The 21,106-nt window shown below is 36.2% G+C and overlaps 2 protein-coding genes across 9 annotated transcripts in view; both read right to left on the minus strand.

The window, feature by feature from the left end:
• Nucleotides 1–5,521, minus strand: part of NAP1L4 (nucleosome assembly protein 1 like 4) — a 33,585-nt gene extending 28,064 nt beyond the window's left edge. For 5 of the 7 annotated variants that reach the window (XM_026668291.2, XM_026668293.2, XM_087950888.1 and 2 more), the window contains exons 1-2: nt 5,439–5,521; nt 1,244–1,277 (exon numbers count right to left, since the gene is read on the minus strand). In XM_026668291.2, coding sequence (XP_026524076.1) covers nt 1,244–1,257 — 14 coding nt within the window. In that variant the 5' untranslated portion in view covers nt 1,258–1,277; nt 5,439–5,521. Of the gene's footprint in view, nt 1–1,243; nt 1,278–4,569; nt 4,748–5,438 lie in introns of all 7 variants that reach the window. The other 2 variants (XM_087950883.1, XM_087950886.1) reach the window with 1 other exon arrangement.
• A 6,269-nt stretch (nt 5,522–11,790) lies between these two features.
• The window catches only part of CARS1 (cysteinyl-tRNA synthetase 1), a 44,461-nt gene continuing 35,145 nt past the window's right edge, over nt 11,791–21,106 (minus strand). For both annotated transcript variants that reach the window (XM_026668295.2, XM_026668294.2), the window contains 8 exons: nt 18,923–19,112; nt 18,013–18,081; nt 15,807–15,888; nt 14,289–14,369; nt 14,091–14,158; nt 13,180–13,239; nt 12,396–12,479; nt 11,791–12,075 (listed from right to left, as the gene is read on the minus strand). In XM_026668295.2, coding sequence (XP_026524080.2) covers nt 11,941–12,075; nt 12,396–12,479; nt 13,180–13,239; nt 14,091–14,158; nt 14,289–14,369; nt 15,807–15,888; nt 18,013–18,081; nt 18,923–19,112 — 769 coding nt within the window. In that variant the 3' untranslated portion in view covers nt 11,791–11,940. The remainder of the gene's footprint in view (nt 12,076–12,395; nt 12,480–13,179; nt 13,240–14,090; nt 14,159–14,288; nt 14,370–15,806; nt 15,889–18,012; nt 18,082–18,922; nt 19,113–21,106) is intronic.

A 21,106-nucleotide genomic window follows, 5' to 3' on the forward strand; every position in this document is an offset into this window, starting at 1 on the left:
ACTCAGTCTCATGCCAATCCTCCTCAGAGTTGTTGTGGGGAAAATAGGACGAAGGTGTGTTGGATATGTTCATTGCCTTGAGTTATTTGTAAAAATAATAAAGGTGGGATACAAACAAACAAATATAAACGCAATTAGGAATCTACATTTCAAGTTTTCCTTTAAGATATGTACAGTTGGACCTGAACTCGTTGAAAACCATTTTCAACATTGAGTCTAACAGAACTCTCATCTTGTCTCGATTAAGCTTCAGTTCATTAGTTCTTCAGACTGTTATTGAATTTATGCCTTGGATTAGCACTTCCTTAGCCTCTAGTGACCCAAATAAGAAGCTTAGCTTCATTTCAAATTCCCAGATAATATGTCCCAATAGCTTCATAGATAAAAAAAATATGAAATGTTCTGGAAGGCAATAAAAAATGTTGAATTGAAATTTCTCCCTCAGTCCTCGAAAGATATCTAGTAAATACTACCCATCTCTACAAATAATCCCAATATGCCAGTCAGTATAATCAAGGCTATTTCAATGTCAACTTAAGTCTCAAGGCAAAAGTAAAATAAGCTAACCTATTGCTTCCAAGCAATTCTGAAACTGAACACTCACAATTTATTTTGTTTTTTATTAGGAAAGAGTTTCAAATAGGCCAGAATGAAAATTTTTCTCAAATATAGCCAGCCATAACAGCTAATAAAGGGTCTTTATCGCTAACAGCCAATAGTTACATAAACAATAAATTAACTGAACTCAGGACTTTATCATATCAACTGAGAGCTTTAGATGCTTTAGATTCTCAGAAACTGATATGCTACAATGGATTTTATCCTTGAAAAGTTTAGCAAAATGTATGATATAGAAAATCAAAATTCTTTGCAATTCTCCTGTTAAAAAGAAATTAAACACCACTTAGCGATTGGAAGGTAACAAGACAGCAGTAAACGGTCTAAAAATAGTAATGGCCCATCTTCTTGGCAAGTTTCGTCAAAGTCACATATTAAGTATGAGACAGTACTATTCTAATGCATACTACAATTAAACAAGTGCTTCAGCACATGTCCCCAATACAAGAACAGAATAATCTAAGTGAAAAACGATACTACTAAAAAGATTCAGAAGCAGAAAGCTGTAATGTACAAAATCATTTGACAATCAATATTTATCATACTTCATTACATTTTCAAACACATTTTCCATAAGAAAACCATTTCCTTATACAGCTTTTGAAACAGATCTTCAAGAGCTTACCTGTTTTCTGCCATCTGTAAGATCTTTTATCCACCTGTAACACAATGCATATAGTTTAAAATATAAAATATGCAGAATGTCCATTTCAAATAAAAAGGCTTCCCAATACAATTCATTTTCAGTAGCAGAGATAATCTTACAGAATGTCAATGAGAAATTATTTTTACCAATTTTTCCAAGCATGTAATATAGTAGAGCCTCTGGTCATGACCATAATTTGTTCCATAACTTTGGCGATAGAAATTTCTGGGTTAGGGGTTGTGTTTGATCGCCACCCGAGCATGTGTTCATGACCAGATTCAGAAATTGTACAAACATTCAGTGGACTGCTCAAATGTCTATAATACCCCTTCAAAAAGCATCAGGGGAACTGACAAAAAGCACCTAGACTCCTCACTTTCATGCAAAGAATTTCCATTGAATAGGAAGAATATGCCAGGATCTAACTATGAAATGATGTCAAAACTCAGAGGACTTGAAAAACTTAGCTCCGCCAAGCCAACATTAATTAATATTATGACCCAGCTAGATGACAGATTGACATAAAGTTAAATTGGACCAATATTTGCATAAAATTCCCCCCCAAAATACCAGAATTGTAGGCTATATGAGGAAGTCCACCCAAAAAAAACCGTGGAAAAAGTCAGTGCTAAATCATTTCTGTACTGAAGTTATCAGCAGCTGGGTTCAGCTTAAAGATCTAACTTTTTTTTAGTATAGTGAATCTATTCAGAAATGGTTTTGAGGAACATGCCTATGTACAAAAGGAAATATATCTATTAATTACTTTAAATTACAAACCAATCAATCTACATTATGGCTCAGCACAATATTTTTATATCTCCTCTTTTAATATAGAGTATATCTGTATCAAAGGAAATTACAATGCAAATCTGAGCATCTATTTTTAATTAAACATGGGGAATAAATAAATAAATAAAAATATATTTTTTAGAATAGGGAACCCAAGACTGGATGCCAGAATATACTATTGACCATAAACATTAAAAAATCCATATCTGAAAATGTAATCAGAATTGGATTACAAAATGTAGCTCAGAATTATATCTTAATGAAAATAAAACTAAAGCTAAATAAAACTAAATAAAACTATTCCAAATAGCACTTTAGTGAAAACGACTGAAATACAATATTATGAAATATTTAAATATATAATTATGAATTATTATGAAACACTATTCATATTCAATTATTACTGCACAGGGTCCCTCTGAGGAAGTATGAAATGTAAATAAAATAACCATATTAATATTTAACACTAATGTTTTAATATTCAGGAATCTTTCTAACATTCTATTAACAATTATAAAATAAGTATCTCAAATATTTTTTTCATTGTAGGTATATCATTCTTTGCAAAGAGCTAAGTTTCACTTTCATGTACATAAGTGCTATAATTTTTACAGCATTGAACTCCATTAGCCATCCATTACAAAATTCTTCCAGTTCACAAGAGATCCTGGCTCAATTCACAATTACTTTTAGGCTTTAGGATTGGGGTTTTAAGACAGAGGATAACTTGAATTAAGGTTTTAAAGTCATGTGAACAATTTTAAAAGAAGAAAACATTCAATTATTGCTGAAATGCTACGCTCAAAATTAATCATTTTATCTCAGAGCAGATATTATGACATTTTCTTTCAGCTTTTGTCTCCAATCCTGCACTGAAAAGTTATGCTGACTTCCATTTGGTCTTTTTGTCTGCAACTAAAACCTTTACTAAGGACTCCTTAACACTCCTAAGCAGCTTTAGAGGAAGAACCTAAAATAATGTACTGGCAGATACCATTTTGACACTACTGTATAATCTATGTAAGTAATATTTTCCCCCTCTTGTTACAAAAGCACAATACTCTTCAAGTTTACTGATGAAAGTCCCATTAAGTTTAAAATAATTTAAATACAGCAAAATTAATCTAGAGTGTTATGGTATCCTAAAAACTTATTATTGTGTATGCTTTTATGGATTATCATATGCATTTATACCATCTATTTGAGTTGGTATTCGGTATTTCAGCTAGCAAGTATCTATATTTTGGAAGCGTGGCAACACAATGAAATATTTGTTATAACTACACCTAAATATCAGGGTTTGCATACTGTCTATTTATGCCATTATTTTGGTTTACTACTTACAGTGTCCAACTAGAAGTTTCTGGGATGCTCACAAGCAGGAGGGTAAGATATATGTTTCTCTTACCACTTGTTTTCCTGACATTAGTATTGGATGCATGCTACTCCCAGTTGGGAGTTAATATGTTTTCAAGACAAAGAGTCCTATTTGTCATACTTTTTTCCAAGACTCTTTTAAAGTCATCACATCTTGTGGTATTGTATTACATAGTTCAATTATGCATTATGCATATACAGATAGTCGACTTACAATTGTTGCTAAATGAAACATTTGAGTTTTTCCTCATTTTACAACTTATCTTGCCAAGGTTAAATGAATTACTGCAGAAGTTAAGTTAATAACACAGTTAAGTGAATCGTATTTCCCCTTGATTCTGTTTGTCAGAATTTTGGCAAAAGATGACATGATCCTGAGACACTGCAATTGTCATAAATATGAGTCAATTGCCAAGCCTGAGTTTTGATCAGGTGACCATGGAGATGCTGCAACGGTTATAAGTGTGAGAAATGATTGTAAGTCACTTTTTTCAGTGCTGTTGTAACTTTGAACTGTCACTAAATGAACTGCTATAAGTGAAGAACTATTTGTATTCCCTTAAAATTCTATGGAGCTTTCATTTTGAATAAGAATAGATAGGATCAAGTGCACATTAAATTTATATTACTACGCTCCCCAAAAGAAGGCAGAGAAATGTTATACAAGAGTTCTTGTTCAATTAGTGTTCATGGTTATGATGGTGATGAAAAAATAATTTTATGACCAATCCTTGCATTTATGACCCTCACAGATCTATAAAGTGAAGGCTTGGCTTAAAACTTTGTTGCTGATCCAATTATAATAACTAAAATGGACTACTTGTACAGCACTGCAAGTATATCACAAAACAGGAAAAGATGTATTAGTATTAAAGAGAAGTTGGTGTTTCTAGGAATGTAACTTAACACATGTCTAAGAAAATAAAGTAGTATCAATGCTAGAGTCATTTCCAAAAGCCCTATTTTGTAAGTTATAATAGGTTATTTCTATATTAGAGAATTTCAGTTTGTATGACATTCAATAAAAATATTTTTACATTACACATTTAATTTTATGCAAGATTTTCCCCCACAGACAAATTTAATTTTAGCTAATTACTTTTATGCAATGTTATTATCTTGAGCGAACTTCTTACATTTTTCTTTCACTGGTTCCTTTCAAACTTGAGGCAAGTAGGAACAAATTAGCCGAGCTTACAAAATGTGCAGCTTTTACCGAAGACTCGCATCACGATGTTAAACTACTGTAGAAAATTATGGCTTCCGTTAGGGAGCTCAGAACTATAAATCCACAGGAATCAACGCCAGTGTGTGCTTTCAAGATCGGAGGAAGGAAAAGGAAGAAAAACGGGAGGAAAATCATCTTAGCTTAAATATTAAAGGACCTATGTCTGGGGTGGGGGAAAACCAGGCGTATATTTTCAAGGGGAAAAACATTCGTCACATGTAGTAGGCATTATTAATTTAAAGGCAATTCCCGCGCTTGTATTTCTCCGCATAAATCTTCGACCACACTATTTAAAACCAGGTGGCCTACCCAGCTGAGCAAGAAAGCAGCAAACACATGGTCGAGAAACTGTAGCGCAGGAAGCGTAGACCAAAGGAAAAGGGACCGCCCCAAGAAGTGGAAACCAAGCCTCTTTCCTCCCACCCGCATGTGGCAACCTGGGCGAGAGTCAGACTTCCCGTCTTGTCCGCTTGTACGGTCCGCTTGTACGGCCGCTCCTTTAAAATGGTGCCCGGACTAGGACCGGACTACCTCCACCCGCTCCACCATTTAGTAGCCGGACCTGACACAGGCATAGGGGTGGCGGCGGGGGGGGGATGAGCGGCCGGCCTCCCTCCCACCGGTCGTCGTCGTTATCATCTTCCCCCCCTCCTCCTCCTCCAGCCGGCCAGCCTGACTATCTGCCGCAAAAGCAAAGCAAGAAGCAAAAAAAAAAAAGCCACCGCCAACAGAGCCCTGCCCCGGCTCTTCTTCCTGCAGTCTCCCTCACTCCCTCACCTGGTCCGGCCTCCGCGTCTCCTCACGCCCGTAACACCAGCAAGCCAGGCGGATCCTCTCACAGACTCTCTCAGGGCTGCGCCGCCCCGAATAAGACCGCCTCCCATTGGCTAACGACAAGGCACCCCTCCTTCCCCAGTAAAAGCCACCTCGATTGGTGCAAGGTTAGCAGCGGTCGCCGCTCCACACGCGGGACATGTTGACTTTCCGGCAGACAGCGGATTAGCCAATTGCTGCGTCGGGAAAGTGGGAGGGAGGCAGAGGGAGGAAGAAGCGGAGAGGCTAGCGGAGTAACTTGGGCTCGCGCAAAAGCGCGAGAGAGCGGTCGCTCAAGGCGGGAGAGGGAAGCGCGCACGCAGCCCACGCGGTAGTTAGTTAAAGGTACAGCGTCTTTTTAAAAAGACCCCGGCCGTGAGCCGTGTCTTTGGGAAAGCGAAGATTTTGTCGCTCCGAAGCTCAGCCGATAACTTTTCTTTCGGGGCTTTTATTTGTAATGAGCATCCGCATCTCAAAAGTTAGCCAGAAACATCCTACCGCTACAGGAATGTTAAATTGATTACGTCAAACACCGTCTCTGAGGGGAGGAATAACGGCTCCCGGTCTCTTCCAAAGGACCCAGTGGAAACGCCTATTTATTGGGAAGAAGACAGCTTTTTTTTTTTTTTATAATGCTAGGGTTTATAGCTGCCTTGGCAGAGGTCCCGCTTTTCCCTTCAGAGTGCTACCAAACAAAATAACAGCAAAGTCACCAGCCTGACACTCTCCAGACGGGTTGGCAGAAGACGATGGTGATTATAAGGGAGCTGGGAAAGCCTGTTCGATAGAAACATCACAGACGATAAAATACAGTGTCCATTCCAGCAGGGGAAAAGTAATTCTGTTGAAACAGGTTTTGAGTGGCCAGCGTTTGCATAAATAAGAGGACGAAAAGGGGATTGCTGTATTCTTTTTCCTATCACCAATTAAACCATAAATGAAGCTGAAGCTGTCACTTTAGACTTCTGACGTGGTATCGTTATGCTATTTTTGTTGAGGAAAACAATGGCTTTCTTTCCCATATAATGCCTAAGGCACAATCCTGCGTGCTTTAACTCTGAGGTAAACCGTCTCAGGAGAGTCAGTTTGGTGCAGTAATTAAGATATCATGCTAGAAACCTCGAGGAGGCCGAGTTTTAGTCCTGCCTTAGGCACAAAGCAGCTGGGTCTCCTTGGGCTGGTCATTCTTTCTCAGCCTTAGGAAGAAGGCAATGGCAAACCACTTCTGAGGTATCGTATTTTTCCCTCAGAAAGAAAGAAATATCTTGCTCTTCCCTGCTGTAGAATGGAAAGTTGGACAATGATAAACATGATTAGAACTCCCAGTTTAAACAGCAGTCGGTGCAGCATTTTTGTGTATGCTGTGGAAAAAAGGAGAAAACCAATCTATTATGCCTCCATGGGTTCCTCTTTATAAACATATAATTTGCCTATAGTAAAAACAAAAACCCTTTAACAATGCAAAAGTATCCCTAGTATTTAATTTGTTCAATTCCTAGTTTTACCAGCCTACAAACCAGAGTTTAGAAAGTACATACTTTTAAAAGTAAAATATCCTCTGAATTGTTTTTGCTCACCTGTATGATCCACATGCATTGTTGTTTTGTATTCATGAAACAGGGCAATCATGTATCCTTTCCTAGCTGCTTGAGATGTGCTTGCTGGCTTGCTTCTTTGTAAGGCAAGCAGCTCTGTGACATAGTCAGAAATGAACATTACTATGGCTGCTGATGTCACAAAGCAGGTGCTGGAGAATAAAAGTTATAATCATATCCATATATGCTGTGAGCAGAAGATTTAGGAAGAGTCTATCCTAAAGAGACGTGATGAAGACATATGGGAGAAAAATCCAATTTTGCATTAAAAACAAAATTCCAAAGTGATCCCCAATGCACAGGAAATACTTCCTTAGTGTTATTGAATAGTGGATAAATTTAGTTCAGTATTCAGAACTTTTTCCCTTTCATTTTAATAATACCTTCCTGTTTTCACATGTTGATTCTCTACTAGCTCCATTCTCTTTAAAGGATCTGCCTCTTTTCCTCTACCTCTTATAGGGCTGCTGCATACTAATTCCTCAAACAAGTTCAACACTAATGGTAGATTACTTACCTATGCTATCAAAACATAGGGAACTGAATAAATTAACTGGTACATGGAAGTTGTTTATACCTTAGAAAGATTTATGCATTAACTTATTGAACTGGAGGCCCCTTTCCCCTTAAGAGAGATTCCCAAGAGTCTCAAAGCAGAAACAATTTCACAAAAACACAGTATCTTTTTTGCTCCAAACTTTCCATTAAGGAGTTCCTTAGATTCTGCATCGATTATTTTTTAGAACATCATGTTTCAGGCAATTTATTTCTGAAAATTTGAACAGTAATATTTTACATTGCCTGACATTAAAGGCACGCTCATGAACATGGTACTTTGATGGCCAATTTATGAGTTTTATGTAGACATATATAAGCCATCAAGCCTAAATTGGATGCAATAAGTAGTACTAATTTCATATTACCTGAAAGTATTGGTCAATTTAAAGCAGTCTATAATGTTGCTTGGCCAGGCCAATTCATAGGTGGTATTCAACAGGTTCTGACCAGTTCTGGAGAATCAGTAGCATAAATTTTGAGTAGTTCAGAGGACTGGCAAATACCACCTCTGACTGGCCCCACCTCCATCTATTCTCTGCCTCCCGAGTCCCAGCTGATCAGCTGGGTCTTTTGTTGCCCTGCAAAGGAGAACGAAGCTGGAAAGCAGGTTAGTGGGGTGGGGACAGAATTGGATTTTGCAGTAACCTCCTGGAGTGGGGTGGGAATGGAGATTTTACAGATCATTCCCTGCCACGCCCACCAAGCCACGCCCACAGAACGGCTAGTAAAAAAATGGAATCCCACCACTGGGCCAATTCACACAGAAAGAAGAATCAGTAATATGCTTAAGAGACAGTATGGCTGAAGGTTCCTCCTGACATAGATTATTATACAGGGAGAATTCAGCAGACAACCTCTTATAGGTATTTTGACATTAAAAAGTCCAACTAAGGTTTGCCATTAGATATCTAGACTGCTAAACTGATATCCAATTTGCAACTCTATTTGAAAGAGCCAGAAGCCCAGGAATACGTTTCTTGCACTTTTTTGGATTTAGGAACCTGAAACACAGGCGACATATGCATCACATGCATTGAATGACCAACTAGCTACTGCAGATTAGTTGGTTCTGCAAATCTATCCAATATTTAGGCTCAAAATATTGTGTAAGCCCAGCCATGAAAAGAAGACACAATTTCAAAAATGGTCCAGTTGAATGCAGTGTATGTCAGAGTTATCACTGAGAACCAAGCTATTGTCATTTCAAAACAGATCTGATCATGGTCTGGAACACCCTCTGTCTCACGTTGCTGTCATGTGATGTATCAATGTTTTTTCCCTTCTCGGAGCTGGGGTGGACATGGCCTGCACATGATGCATCTGGCCTGCGGCCGCCAGTTTCTCACTCCGCGGAACAAGTCCTACCGGGCCGCTGGTTGCTGGGCGCCGCCATCTTTTTTTTGATGAAAAAGTGCTTCCGGTGAGCTTTTCCGGGAGAAAGCTCACCGGGCAGCTTTTTCATCAAAAGAGAGGCTGCGCATCTTTCGATGAGCTTTTCCGGTAGAAAGCCATTTCTACCTGGAAAAGCTCACTGGGCTGGCGCCATCTCTTTTTGATGAAAAGTGCTTCCGGTGAGGTCACCGGAAGCACTTTTTCATGAAAAAGATGGCGGCGCCCAAGCCGATGCCCGTAGGAGTTGTTACCGGTGACGCGGCATAAAAAGGTTGGGGATCACTGCTGTAGGGTATTTTTTGCTCATGAGAATATTAATGCATTTGTATTTATATTTAGTTTTTTCTTCTTCTTTCTAGTATGTTTTGAAGAGTAAAGGCTAAGGATTAGAGATGATATAATGTGAATGAAGTATCATATTATTTTTTGGCGGCAAAGACTTTAGCTTTTGCTGCCAAAAAATAATGTGATATCTCATTCACATTGCAATATATCAGAAGCTGCCGAGAGACTCAGCGTTGTGGAATATCTGTTAAGGAAAATAAATAAAAATATCTTCATTGTTTTTTAAAACACAGTGTATTTACTAAAATACAAATTGTTTTGACTGATCACCTCTGAAGACAATGTAGCTTTTCATACCATCTCAACAAACAATAAACATAACCCTATTAAATAAAGGAGATGGCATTTATGAGTCCCTAGAGGGGAAAGGTGAACTGACCTTGACATGTTCAGAGGCTTGCAGTGCAGAACATAAATGTCAGCAGAAAGCACTGGGTTGTTAGTTATTTAGGAGCAAGCAGTAGAGCTGAACCTACTGAGCACAGCTGAACACATCTATCTACTGAACTAATGTTCTTTTAATACATGCAACTATTTTCATAAGTATGGAAATTGTAGGTTATTGTAAGCTGGTTTGGGTGACTTTTCACATTATATTCAGATCAAATATTTAAGCATTTTACATTTCACAATTAGATTCTGTATCAAAATTTTGCAATATGTAGTGACACAATAGAATCCCTCAAAATCTATTCTTAGATATTATTGGTTCTCTGAAAACAGTTGCTGAAGGAGGAGAGATGTCTAACATAATCTGCTGCAAGATATGATTCTGTGCAACATGGTCTATTTTGAGGTCTTTGATTAGAGGTCAAGTTTATACATTTGAAGACATTTAATTTCTTTTGGCTTATTTTACTTTTCATTATACTGCATATTGGTTAACCACAGAAACAGTATATCTTCTTCTGAAGAAATATCAGGCCCTTTTATAGCATACCACAAAGACTAAGTTTATAGATTTGCTATGGTGCGTTAAACACAGCAATAGGCTATCAGTCATTTTTCTTAGTTAAAAGATTTACATAGCCACCCATTTTAAAACACAACCCTGGATAACTCACAATAACAAAACCAAGAACTATAAAACCATAAAATCTGAAACCATAAAATCAAAACAAAATTGGCAAGTCAATCATCCTCTTGGAATGCTTCATATCCAACACTCAATATTTTCATTGTCTGGGTAAAAAGCCAGGTCTTCTGAAAGACTAAAGTGTGGGGGTCTGGTGAATCTGGTGAATCATCAGAGCGTTCCATAAGGTATGGGCAATCATGGAAAAGGAATGCTTCCAGGGTCCCAATAGGTGGCAAGATTTCAGGGAAGGAACCTGAAGTGTGCCTACCTTATCTGACCTGGCTGATTTGTAGCTTCTGAGAGGTCTTCAGGGGAAGCCCCATATAAAGCACATTGCAGTAATCCAAATGGGAAGCGACTAAACGAGTGACTATGAAGAAGGTCTACCCATCCAGGAAAGAGTGCAATTGGCACACAAGGTGAAAATGCCATTTTCTGCACATTTGTTGTTATTGCAAAGTATTTAAATTATTCTAATTCAACGTGGTAGAGTCTTATTGGGCAGGCAGCAAATCAGATGGAACTTTTCAAGAATAAATGTAAATTTTGTTGAAATGTTGACCTTAGTTTGTAAAAATCAGAGTGACCTGTGAAATTTTAGTGAGTTATAAAGTAATTTCAGTAGGACCATAACAACCTTAACTCTTAGTAGAATTGGGTGGGAACGTATTCTGAGTTGTTCACAGGTTATAACAACAATCTGACAATTATGTACAAATGCTATAATTACAGCAAAAAAATGGATCTATGCTTCTGAGTCTATGTTTAAAGAACAGTTTTTGCAATAATGTTTCAATTCCTTGCAACTTGCTCTTTAGCACTCTTGGATTCTACTTAATATCCTATTTTATTAATCTATTAATCTGCAAAAAGACATGCAAAGAGTTACAGTTTTGGAGTGAGTTACAGAGAATAAATTGGTACCCATTCCTGAAAAAATATACGTGAAATTAGATTTTGCACTAAAAAATATTGTTCAACTCATCATGTCATTCATTAGAGAAATAATTAATTAATTCTAGGGAATGTTGAATTTGTTTTATACATTAGCTCAGTTTCTCATTTTTCTCATTTTGATTTAAATACCAGACATTTATCAGTTTTCCTTTACAAAACAAACCTACCTGAAAAGTCCTGCACATTTTTTAAAGTACTTTTAAAAACGTAATTTTTAGTATGTTTCCTAATGTAATACATTTATCTTTTTCTAGCACATACTTTGTGCATGTTTTCCTAAAGACAAATCTTTTTGTAGCCTTTTTCTCTGAGTGTGTTTAGAAATAAGTGAAATTTCAGATTAAAATGAAATTAGGTTTTTGTTGATTCTGTTGCATAAACGTTACATGGATGTTATTACTGTAACAAAAGTTTTATTGATACCTGCAACTACATTATATATCTGAGCACAGTATGACTCGTGCAGAAACAACTTGTTACTTCCACTGATGTTACCCAACTTTTGAATTTCTTTGGGAAAAATACTGTCCAAATTTTATTTTCAGTTTGCAACTCCATTTTGATTCATTTGAAGAAATTCCTTGTACAGTTTTTCTTGTGCTTCATACATTTTCTTTAATTTCTTCATCTGTCCTTTGCTGAGTTCTTTGCCTTCTACATCATGGGTTGGAAGCCCCTAGAAAATATTCATTCAATGTAAATGAGTGAAGAGATTCAGTTTCAAATATTTATATTAATGAAATGATTATTGGGATGGTCTTGAACAAGCCATTTTTGGTCGTCTCAATTACATATGGTGGCTAATATTGGTGCTGTTATCTTTCAAAATTGCTGCATTATAAGGATTATAATTAATTACATTTGTTAAGCACTTTAAACATTTGAAATAATCACAAGGATTATTTTATGAGTACTTTTTATGAGTAGTTTTTCCCTCATTCCTGAATCCTGAATCAAATGTTTGTGTGTATTTTTTAAAAATTACAGTATTCTTACATTTTCATCAAATTTGGAATACTTGTCGTGCTCAGATTTAAACATCTCTCCAGGTGAAACTTTCATTTTTGCAAGTTTTACTGCCTGTAATATAAAGTAGATTTTATAATTCATGAATAAATTAATAACATAATAGTTCTTGAATTATAACAATTCATTTAAAGACCATTCAAGATGACAGTGGTATTGAAAAAACTAACATATGACTAGTCCTCACATTTATGACCATCACAGTGTCCCTGTGGTCACATGTTCAAAATTTGGATGCTTGGCACAGCATGTATTTATGACATTTGCAGTATCCTGGGGTTACATGATCACCATTTGCATCCTTCCTATAGGTTTCCGATGAGCAAAATCAATTGGGAAACCAGATTTATTTAACAACTATTTGATTTGTTTAACAATTGTGATGATTTGCTTAATGACTGCAGCAAAAAATGTCATAAAATTAGATGTGCCTCATTTAACATCTGCATAGCTTAGCGATGGAAGTTCTGGTCCTAATTTTGAGGGTAAGTTGAGGACTACCTGTACCATTCCACATTTTTGTAGCTCACATTGTAATAAACATACCCAACCTTTGGCTAAAAATAAAGTTTGATCAACACTTCAAAAACTTCAGATAGAAATAAATGTTCACATTAATATCACAAGCATACTATGTGAAAGCACAAAAGTCTTTACACTGTAGAATGACAGAGAGTGAAAACAAAATTATCTTCAAAGTCTGTAGTGACTGATATTGCTATCTACCATTCAGTTCATGATATAGGTTATTTACCTCTTGTTCTTGTTTCTTCTTAGCTGCTTCTTGTTTTTTCTTCTTCTTTTCTTCTTCAATCTAGGTGAAATCATAATAAAGAATAATTACTATTTTAAAAACAGTAAAATTATACTATATGCATATATTCCCCATCCTTCAAATCATCTATACTGGGGTAGCAATTATATAGGAAGATGCTAGAGGTGAAAGATCACACTAATGACAACAAAAATATCATCTCACATGGGAGAAGGCAATAGTAAACCAGTCCCATGTTTTTCCAAGAAAAAGTGTCTGATAATATACTGTTGGATAGTAGGCCCCTCAAGTAAGATGACAATATATGACAGAGGAAATGTTGAGGATCTTTTGGAGTGCCAATGGTGTTATGTCACAGCTAGATGTGGGATGTCTCGTCATGAAGGAAAAGCAAATCTGAAGTGGCAAAGATTGGATTGCAGGGGAATATGAACTGGAAGAAGCATGAACATGAGAAAACAACACAGTAAAATATTAAATTAGTTGACTGCACATTGTCATTTTAGAAATCAATGGATTAGAATTGGACACTTGGTCAGAATGTCACATTGATGTAGCTTTCTGGAGAAGTCTATAATGCTGGGAATGATGGAAGGAAAAAGAAGACAATCAGCTACAAGATGGATGAACAATTGTAGCAGCACACAAGGAATGGAATTGGGATGAAATTATGAGGGCATAGCCCTCATGATGTCATATGTAGATTAAGGGAGCATTTTCTTGCTCTAGCAAATATGTGTGGATTAGCCCCCAAATCCCTAGTAAAATTTGTACTCATATATAAACAAGTATAGACACCTGACTACATTTCTGTTCCTAACTCAGGTATAAGTGATGGATTATTAAAATTAAATGTATGTAAAAATAATTTGAAGAATAAAATGTAGAACCTTTTCCTTTTCTTCTCTTTCTTTTAGCAAGGTGTCTCTGTCTACCAGCTTGACCACAGTTGGAAGTCCTAGGGGAAAATAAAAAAAGATACTTTAAATGCTTTTACATGTTATTACTACAGTTCGATTGCTACTGAGGTGTTTCATATTAGCAACTGAAAAGAGAAGCCAAGACAGAGAGGTAAGGCAATTCTTTACCTTCATGGTCTTCAAACCGAACTCCATGCTCTGGAAGGATATCATCTCGAAGTGAATCGCAAAGCTGCAGAACTTCTAACACTACAAGGAAAATGAAAATGTTGAAATTTAAGTAAAATATTTTCTCTGGTCAGCTAGACATCAAGGTAAAGGTCTTTTCTTAACGTTTCAGTGGGTTTTCTTCATGATATGATCTTGCTAAATGTTTCTATGTTGTTTTAAAGGAATAAGCATTTGAGGAAACAATGTATACCATGCAATCTGAGAAATGGAATGACTGAAACTTTACAGGAGATGCCTCATTATATATATTTGGAGTTTTTGTTTTTTTTTAGCTCTGTACAGCCTTTTCTGATTGGCAGCAATTTTTCATATCTCAGCCAAGAATCCTTCATTTCAAGAGTCAGAACTGAAGACTGAATTTGGAAACATCCATACAATTATACAATTTAACCCCCTGCATAAATAAACTTCCATTATTCCAGTGAAATTGCTAAAATTGCAATCTTAAATAGACTTCCTATCACTTAAATTCTCTCAATTCTTAACTAGTAAGTATGTTTAAAATTGCACCAAATAAAGCACAATAAAACATTATACGCTCTTTTAAAAATACATCATTGGAACTGCTTTTGTCCACAGAAGTAAAAGGTGCAGGAGCCAATAGGTGAATTGAAGTTCCTTATCTCCAAACCATATCACACTGAGATTTTGCAACAAGAGGTTTTCTTTCTTTAAATGCTTCTCAATGTTCTGATATTATAATTTGAGGAATTTTCTTTTATCTCAGTTATCAACTAAACATTTAAAAACCAAATAAAGTCTTTGATAATAAAGTCTATACTCTCAAAGTTCCCAGTTTTGATGTTTTTGTTCAGTTAATAAAAATATTTTATTTACATATCACATAATATCCTAGTTAAATTCTTCTGGACTAAAAACAAAAGAGATCAGCAGTGCATGAATCTTTGTTACAACACTAATGATTTCAAAATGAGATTTCCACATTTAAATTATTAAGCTCTGCAATGCCTAGAAGCAGGAGAAGGAAAGGAGTCATATTATGGCAGGTAATGGCATGTTATAGTTAAGATTCTTTGCCTTGATATTGTGTCTCAGCCATTAAAATATGCTTTGTGCAGCAGGCTATAGAATCTGGGCAACCCAAGCAAATACAGCCAGGGAGTGAGGAAATATGGTACGCTTCCTTTTTTTTTTCCTTCATAAGTATGCTTTAAAATAATAAAATTTCATGCAATCATCAATTAACCCACCACCATGCAATAAAAATTGAGAGTTATTTCTAATAGCAAACTGAAATAAGTAAGCCTGAATGTAAATGCAGCGTATCACGTTCAAAACATGCCCACTTTGTGACTGAAAGGGCTCTTATCTATTTGCACAGTTTGCAGGAGGGACTGAATTGTTAGTTGTATGTGGAAACAAAGAAAGGATTCCCTTTTGAAAGAGTGGCATATAATTTGTATAGATGCCTATTTATAACCAGAAAAATCTCACCTTTTTTTCCCTTGGCAATTTGCCTTACCCCTTCTCTGAACTCAGATAAAACATGAAGATACGGCATTACTGTAGATTCAAGCTGCAGTATAAAAAAAAGGCATTTTAAATACCATCTTCTTCCTACGCGACTTTTATCCATTTTCTTACAAACTAAGTGGATTTCTAGAACCGTTATCTGAATGAGGTGAATGAATGACACAAAGGAGCTTATCATACCTGAGTTTTATATAGGTAGTCCTTGACTTAATGACCACAACTGAGACACACATTTCTGTTGCTAAGCAGGACAGTTGTTAAGTGAATTTTGCCTCATTTTATGACTTCTTTTGCCACAGTTGTTAAGTGAATCACTGCAGTTGTTGAATCACAAGATTGTTACTAAGTGAATCTGATTTCCCCATTGACTTTGCTTGTCAGAAGGGAACAAAAGGTGATCACATGATCCCGAGACACTGCAACCATCATAAATGTGAGCCAGTTGCCAAACATCTGAATTTTGATCACGTGACCACAGGAACGCTGCAATGGTCGTCGTTTTGGAAAACAGTGACAAGTCACTTTTCAGTGTCACTGGAAGTTCAAACGGTCACACTAAATGAATGGTAATAGGTCAAGGACTACCTGTTGCGCAGGTAGACAACATAATGCAAGGCACTCAGGCATGACAAAAGACTGGATATCTTTTAAATATTACATTCTTCCTTTTGGAAAAGATGAAATATATGTGACAGAGCATGGTCCAAAAGAAGAAACCCACAATGCGCACCCCCCCATCCCATTTCAAGCAATGGGTCTTATCTGTTGATAATATCTGATATCCTGTGATTGTTGGAAACGAGAATGCTGGAGAGCTCTTTCTGATGTCAACATGTTCCCCTAGTGTATCTAAACAAAGCATTTGCATTATTGCCATATTCTGGCTAAACTAGTGCAAGCCTCTTGTGTCTGTAAGTACTTGGAATAAAATTGTTTATTTGAACGAGGCTCTTAACGTGAACAAAAGCAGCTTTCTCATGATTCCACTATTCACAATATCAGTATCAGTCGGATGTTACATTGATGAACAAAAGATAGTTGTACTGCCATGATATTGACAAATACTATTTTGGTATTCACTAATTTCTTCTGTGACGATTGTATCCAGGCTACAATAGATTTAAGTTTGTTTTATTGTAGCACATACCCAGGAATTTCAATTTGTGCCATTTGATTCCTTTCTGTTACTAGATCTAGTGCCATTTTCTGCACACATCTACTGGGTAAGATGGTGCATTGTAGGCTAACAATTTGTGAACCAAGGTACCACAAATGGGCTTACAGAATGCATAAAAAAATCCAGGATCCATAATTTCCATGGAATTGAAATTTATAAAACGTTTCATGATATAATACAAAATGTTATAAAATATTTCCTGTCATCAACTCCTCATGTTTGACTGTGCTATATCATTCAACATGGACTATTCGCAAGGCAGAAATCTCTGAAAGTATCCCAACTTTTCAAGTTAAGGCAGTATGTTAGAAACTCTGCCATTGTTGAAGGCATTGAGGAATCTGGTAAGTAAACATCCCTGAAATAATGAGCCAATGGGTCATGGGTTGCTTGGTTGCTATCTAAAGTGTTGAATGAAGCATAACTAGTAAAAAGCACTGTGGTTTTAACAAAGTGCTCAGTCTTTTAAACAGAATACATCATCTTCCTAAACAAGTTAGAAAACATTTTCTGCCAATCTTAACCTAGAACAAAATAAGGTGAACTTCACATCTCTACCATTAGATCTGATTTGTTTTCTATTATCACTATGAATGCGTTTTTAAAAAATATCTGATTAAACAATGGGAGGAGAAAAAATACAATTTTACCCAAGGTTGTATAATACAAGCCTGCTATTTCAAAGAATAATATATGTGTGTGTGTCTATGTATGTGTACATTCTCTTCTATCAATTATATCTTTCATATTCCTTTCTTTTAAAAATTAATATCCATTGGTTGCTATTTCCTGTTAAATGGCAGGAAGAACTTCCTCTCCTGTGTGTCTGTGTGTGTGTAACAAAACAAAAAGGAGGATAAAATACACTATTATTCCTACTATTATTACCACCACCACCACAATGTTTCTTAAAAGCTTGCTTCAATGTCTAGTCCAATCTTTAAAAACCATGAATAGCTACAAGATCAGCAAAATATGCTTTCCACTTACATTTAACGCATGAGCATTTCTTCCAACTGGGAAACCAATTCCTTCCTCACTTTCTATTGCACCGAAGACCTGTGCAAAGGAAATTTATACAAATCTGAATATACAGATTCACACTTATTGGAAGGTAGTTTTTAAGTGTTAGAAATGTCTATCAAAAATAATGTGAATGAAATTTGAGTTACCATGCCTGGTTCCATATTCCACACATACAGTGGAATAACAATATAAATTCTTGTAGATAGATGTCAACTATTTGGTAGAGTCAGATGGCATTATCTTTATCTATTTCTTTTCTCCTCTATAGGCTTTTCCCAAGAAAAGTTCCTGCAGAGGACTGGATATCCTTTCTTCAAGCAGGAACTTCTCCAAGAAGGGAGAAAAAGTTCTAAAGCACCTTTGGGCAGGATGCAAATTTTAATTGCTCCTGAAATAGTATTGCCTATTGATTAATACATTAATTACTTAAGATTACATTAATTACATCAAAATTACATTGATGTAATTAATACATTAATTACATCAAGATTAATACATTAATTACTTATGCATTTAACCTTATTACTGAATTAATAAAATATAGACTGCTCCAAGACAGTTTTTGGTTACAGCATCATAAAATATTTGGTAAGTAAGTAAGTAAGTATGGAAGGAAATAGGCATGTAAGTAAGCAAGCAAGCAGTATTAATGAACCTCAAGGCATTTATTTCTAGAAAGCAGACTTTTTTAGTCATTCAAACCCCAAAACTCATTTTTCATTTCATATAAGTAATTGCCAATTGTATTCTAAACCAGAACAAATCAAATCAAATCAAAAGTTCTAATCCAAATAATAAAAAACTTAACCATTAACATACATCTTTAATAAACAATACATGGCCAAATTTGAAAACTTTCTTCAAAATCCCATACCTTAAATATGTGGGTAAGATAAATGCTTATATTTTCTAGCAACATTCTATTTGGCATCTGTCGGGAAGTTTTCTTTGCAGCAATGTAGGAATTACATTGACTGACCAATGATCGCAGCTCTTCCAAGACTGTACGTGTATCAATATTATCACACAATGCTTCATGGACAGCTTTTTTCTTATCATAAAAACTAGGCAAGAAAAGAAATTAAGACAAAAAAAATATTTACATCACCCTTTAAACCATTTGAATGAAAAAAAATTGGTACTAACTGAAGAAAAATCAACTGGAAGCTTAATCTAAAAGCATTTCTCCCAACTAGAAGTATATGTATTAAATTAGAAAATATTGAATGTTACACATTACATTTTTTAAAAAAGCTAATTTCTTTTGTACATCAGTGGATCTGATCAAGAAAGAGATCCTGAGTCTATGATGGATATCAGTCAATGAAATCAACTTTGTCTGAAGCAACTGTGAAAAAAGATAAATTCCATGTAAAGGATCATTAGAAAAGGGAGATAAATAAAACTGACAATACTATTATGTCTTATAAAAATGTATCGTGTAATCATTTTTTAAATATTGTGACTGTTTTGATTGCAAAAATCTCAGAAGGGACACTATAAAAACTGGAGAATGCAGAAAGGAGAAACTAGTATTATCAAGAAGCTAAGCAGCTCCCCTATGTGGAAATATTAAAATATTTTCGCCTATTTAGTTTAGAAAAAAATGTGATGGTATGAAATGGAGGCATGTAGAATTATGTATGGGTGGAGATAATTTACAGAAAGGAAATTATCTTATTTTCTCACACCTAGTACTTAGAATAATCCAATACAAATAAATGGAAGATTCACTAAACAAACACAAAAATATTTCTTCAAATGCATATCTTAAATGTGGGATTAGCTTCCTTATATGATGCTGATTATTATCAACCTAGATTACTTGAAAGAACAATAAATTATATAATATCTATATTCTGCCTTTAGGATCAAACATAGCATTCAATACTACTTTTATGAAATAACATGGAGGAAGTTATTACATCCATGCCCTTCTTAAACCTGAGATCTTCATAGATATCTAATTGGCTACTGAAAAATCTGGAAGCCTGACTCGATAGGCCTTTATCTTCTCTAGCAATATTTTGTGGTTCTCAGTATTTGCTTGTTAGGGTCAAAGATAGTCAGTCTGGTGTAGTTAGAAACCAGGAGACACAAAGCAGCTGGGTGATCTTGGGCCAGTCACTCTCAGCCCTAGGAAGGAGGCAACGGCAAACCATTTCCATATTTTGCAATTTTGCCAAAAAAAAGCTGCAGGGAGTGGTCACCAAGAGTCAACACTGACTTTAAGGGTTTTCTTAAGATGGGGAGGGGAAGAGAGAGAGAGAAAGAATCCAGAGGGCTGACATTGGGAACTCTATCACACACATACTCAACTATGTTTAGATCTTAGATACATTAGGGATGCATTGCCGATTCTAGTCCAATGACCTGCTCCAGCAGGGTTAGAAGGGAGTGTGTGTGTGTGTGTGTGTGTGTGTATGTGTGCATGGCTGTCAAAACTCCAAAAACAAGTCAAGTAGTACTGGGGAGGCCAGTCATAAATTAGAACACTTGCTAAGCAACTGGCCATTAAGTGAGGACCACTTGTATTTGGTTTGCCAGTCACCAAACCACACCCATCCAATCACGTGACCAGCAAGCCACACCCACCCAGTCACACAACCAGCAAACTACACCCTCAAATTAGGCCAGGCCCACAAAATTTGAATCCCGCCCCTGGGTGGGGGGCATTGAGGATGAGTTTGTAGCACCAAGGGGGCGGTGGACTGAAAAAGTTTGGGAACCACTGGGTTAGGCAAATCATTTGCAGCTGTTCTGCAGCCAGCTTGAAAGATTCAGGGTGAAGTACAACATTTCCATAAGATATTGAGCGAGCCAAAGTGATATAATGCAATGGTGAAGAAATCTTCCGGCTTGGAGGTTGCATGGGGCATGGCAGTGACAATGGAACATCACTGAAACAACCTCTTCAGAGTTCCCCCCCACCCCTTGGGGTGAAAGGATAATTTTTAAGGGACAACCAGAGCTGCCCTCAACTCTGCTTCTTCCCTTGAAAACGAGAATATTGCAACTTTTTGGCCTGGAATCATGCACTTTGCATTCCTATGTGCTC

Source organism: Notechis scutatus, chromosome 1 (assembly GCF_049901735.1).
Source record: "Notechis scutatus isolate UNSWTSFEM ecotype Mainland chromosome 1, rNotScu1.2, whole genome shotgun sequence".
Taxonomy (NCBI): domain Eukaryota; kingdom Metazoa; phylum Chordata; class Lepidosauria; order Squamata; family Elapidae; genus Notechis; species Notechis scutatus.